This window comes from Mus caroli, chromosome 18, assembly GCF_900094665.2.
Source record: "Mus caroli chromosome 18, CAROLI_EIJ_v1.1, whole genome shotgun sequence".
NCBI classification, from domain to species: Eukaryota; Metazoa; Chordata; class Mammalia; order Rodentia; family Muridae; genus Mus; species Mus caroli.
In genome coordinates, this window is record NC_034587.1 from 28,669,980 (window position 1) to 28,673,612 (window position 3,633).

General features: G+C 41.5%; 1 protein-coding gene across 1 annotated transcript in view; it reads right to left on the minus strand.

The window, feature by feature from the left end:
- Positions 1-3,397, minus strand: part of Rit2 (Ras like without CAAX 2) — a 330,474-nt gene extending 327,077 nt beyond the window's left edge. Inside the window, exon 1 of the mRNA XM_021150801.2 lies at positions 2,957-3,397. Coding sequence (XP_021006460.1) covers positions 2,957-3,059 — 103 coding nt within the window. The 5' untranslated portion in view covers positions 3,060-3,397. The remainder of the gene's footprint in view (positions 1-2,956) is intronic.
- Between the last annotated feature and the right edge of the window lie 236 nt (positions 3,398-3,633).

Consider the following 3,633-nt stretch of genomic DNA (forward strand, 5'->3'; position numbering starts at 1 on the left):
GAAAGATGGCCTAGTCGGCCATCACTGGAAAGAGAGGCCCATTGGACTTGCAAACTTTATATGCCCCAGTACAGGGGAACACCAGGGCCAAAAAAATGGGAATGGGTGTGTAGGGAAGTGGGGGGGAGGGTATGGGGGACTTTTGGGATAGCATTGGAAATGTAATTGAGGAAAATACGTAATAAAAAAATACTAAAGATTAAAAAAAAAGAAAGAAACAGCCACATTTTCTTTTTTATGGCAACTGAAAGAAGTCTTTGTTCTTCTTCCTCAATATAAGAAACATAGTGTGGTAGAGTTGGATGAAGTGCCTTGGCAGTCTTTTTTACTTATTCTGACTGGATAAAAGTTGTTGCATGACTTTCAGTCTATTAGCTGGAGATCCACCTTATTACCATCATGGAGAGTAAACATAAGCATCTAATACAGGTCTCCTATGTTGCCACTCTTGGGTTCTTCCTAAGGGTCTGCTTCTTCCATCCTCTCCCATTGGAGTAGCCACTGAAGATCTGTGCACAGCAGATGCCCAATAAATGTGATTGTTTGCTTATAGTCTGAAATTTTCCCACACAAAATGTACACATGGTAAATCTTGTAGAAACAGTTGCTTCAGCAAAGTCACAAGTCTTTTCAAGTGTTTTTGCTCATCATAGTATGTTTCCATAGTAAAACATGGATTAAAATGCAATGTAATTTCTCAATAGGTATAAAAATTCTCTAAAATTTTGTTCATCTAATAATTTTGTGATGGTATATTGATTTTCTTGTCCTGGTTCAGTGAGGACTCTGGCCTAGTGCTCAGAACAGAGAGTAGATAACAATTTTATGTAACTTCCTTACCTTTTGCAGAGGGGGTCCCTCCCAAACATCCTTGCAGAGGACAAAATGGTGAAGACTAGATAATCCCAGAAAATTCTCTATTGATTGAAATCTTTAGCCAGATGGAAAGTGGCACATAAAGACATTTTAGATTATTTGAAGGCACACATTTTTTACATGCAAAGGGTTAGTAATGAGATCTGTGGTTGAATGTTTACATACTAACAGCCCTAAATAAACCAGAGAAGAAACTAGTTCAAGAGCAAGATTTGACTCCATCATTATAAATCCCAGAGGACCCTCTTCTGGTGTGGAAATGTGGAATAGTCTCTGAAGTATTATCCAAGCATGCCATTTAAGCAGAGTAACTCCAGGGGTACCCTTTATCCCTCCTCACCTTCTTGAAAGGCCAGCTGCCTCATCCTGCCTAGATTACACTGAAAATTTTTGCACCTGTGTTTGATGATAAATGTTCTTTCATGTAAAATAAAGATAAAAACAATTTGATATTTTCTAGCTACTGGGATGGTAAAAAAATGAATTATCAGTAAAATCATCAGGAAGGAAGGTCAAAAGACAACTATTACACGTCACAGAATCACATAGTAAATGGCCTGCTAGAGGTTGCTACTGGCAGCAGCTTCAGCTCCAAGATCCAGACCTAAGACCAGGAAACAGGCTGAGAAGTGGCTCTCTTTCCATGTCCCTCATGTCCTGTAGAGTCAAGGCAACATCAGCCAGTACATGAAAGGCATGTTGATGCTCAGACTCTTGCCACATCTGCCTCAGCTCACACTCTGCCAGGAGAAGACGCTGACGCTGATGGTCTTCAACCTCTCCAACACGTTCTCCTCTCTCTCTCTCTCTCTCTCTCTCTCTCTCTCTCTCTCTCATACGTGTGTGTAAAATCATAACATTTTATCATTTATCTCTAAATCTACACACACATCATTTGTTTTCCTTCTTAAGCCATAGCTTTCTTAAACAGAAAATAAAATGTTTTAAATTCCTCATTCATAGAGTCTAAAGGTTTTCATCCCATACTTCTTTCCTAGATGGCATGACTCCCTTCCTGTTACACAGCACTTTTCCACTGATCCCTTTTAGACCTACCTGACACCCCACCCCCACCTTCGTGGAACATCATATTTGGATAGAAGAAGAGGTTTCTGTCTATTATTAATTTCCTGTCCACGAGAGTTGCTGTCTTCCTCCTCCCTTCACCTCTCACCCATCTCATTCCTGTTAGATACTTGCTTGTCCTTGACTCTGAATCTTATTTCCATGAACTAAGATATTGAATTCCTTTACTAACATTTGTCCAGGCTCACTCCACATAAACACACCATCCCTGGTAGGGATCTTTCTTGTTTGTTTGGAGTGCTTATTAGCAGCCTATGCGTCCTATCCATAACCAAGCTGTGAGACACTCAGCCTGAAGTGTCACTGGGTATCTGATATAGCTAGTGTTTTACGTTTCTGTAGAAACAAGCCATTGGCAGCTCTCCTGTGCTATCCCAGCATGAATTTTCAAGCCTTCGTCTCATTAATACCTCAATCCCCTTCTCGCAGCTTCTTTTAATTTGCTTAACCACTAAGTATGGCTTTGCTTGTCACCCAGAGCAAAAAAAAAAAAAATCTTTAAACCTCTACCATTTTCAAAATCCAACTTTTCTCAGTACCCAAAGCCTATGTGTGCAATGGCAGACACAGAAAGGCATAGAAGGCAGGACCTTTTTCACCAAAACACAAGCAAACAACGTCACTGAAAATACTGAGGGATGTACCTGTGTTTGTCTCTATCTCTTTATCTAAATATCCATAGATTTCTGTTTTCGTTTGTGTATTTTTGAGAAGAGTAGAACATTTTCACTCACATAGGGCTGTCTGATTTTATCACTAATTTAAAGACCGTATAAACCCAGAACAAATATTACTCAGCACAAAATTAAAGGAGCAAATTATCCTCTTAAAGTTCTGCACATCCTGGCTGCGGTCTCTGAATTCTCCTGATTCAAGAGCTTCCCCTTAAGTCTTTACTTTTAATCACCCTGCCAGATGCTCTTCTGTTAACTGCCGTGGTCTATACAGCTGCCTCTATATGGATCCCTCCTTCCCCCGGCGTTTGGAAACTTACCGCTTTTACCAACGCCCCCTGCGCCCAGCATTACCACCTTGTACTCTCTGGACCCGCCTGATGAGCTGCCAGGGCAGCAGTGGGCTTCGTTTTCTACTTCCATCTTACTCGGGGGACCCGAGGAGGAAAAAAAGGAAGAAAAGAGTCACCGTGTCAGGTGCTTGCTCAGATAGTAAACAACTCTAAAACTGTGTCAAAGGAAAGCTTTGGTGCACGACAAGAACCATCAGCGACAGGCTGCCTGCTGGTCCTCTGCTGGAGCGGGTCTCATAGCAACCACTTCAATTGCTTCCAATAAAAATCTGGCTTTACCTCCCCCTCCCTCTGATCCTTCACTGTTTCACATCTCCACTGATCTCGCTTGTTCATTCTGGTTTTTTCCTTCCCTCTGCATTTTATTTCTCCATTGCTTTCTCGTTTTTTTCTGCTGTCTTTCCTCTTCTGTGTGACACCCCCCTCCCCCCAGCTGCAGCAGAAGCGTTTAGGTGCACACACATTTGACGTCATTCCAGACTGAGGTGAGATTTAAGGGCAGACGCCATCTCACAAGCTGGCTACTGTTGCTGCAGCTTCAAAGACATTATTTTCTTTTAATCGGAGTCCATTAATCAAAATGTTTCTGTGGCTTTTATCCTTACTATCTATTCTGATCACCTGCTTTATGCAAATCAAGCACA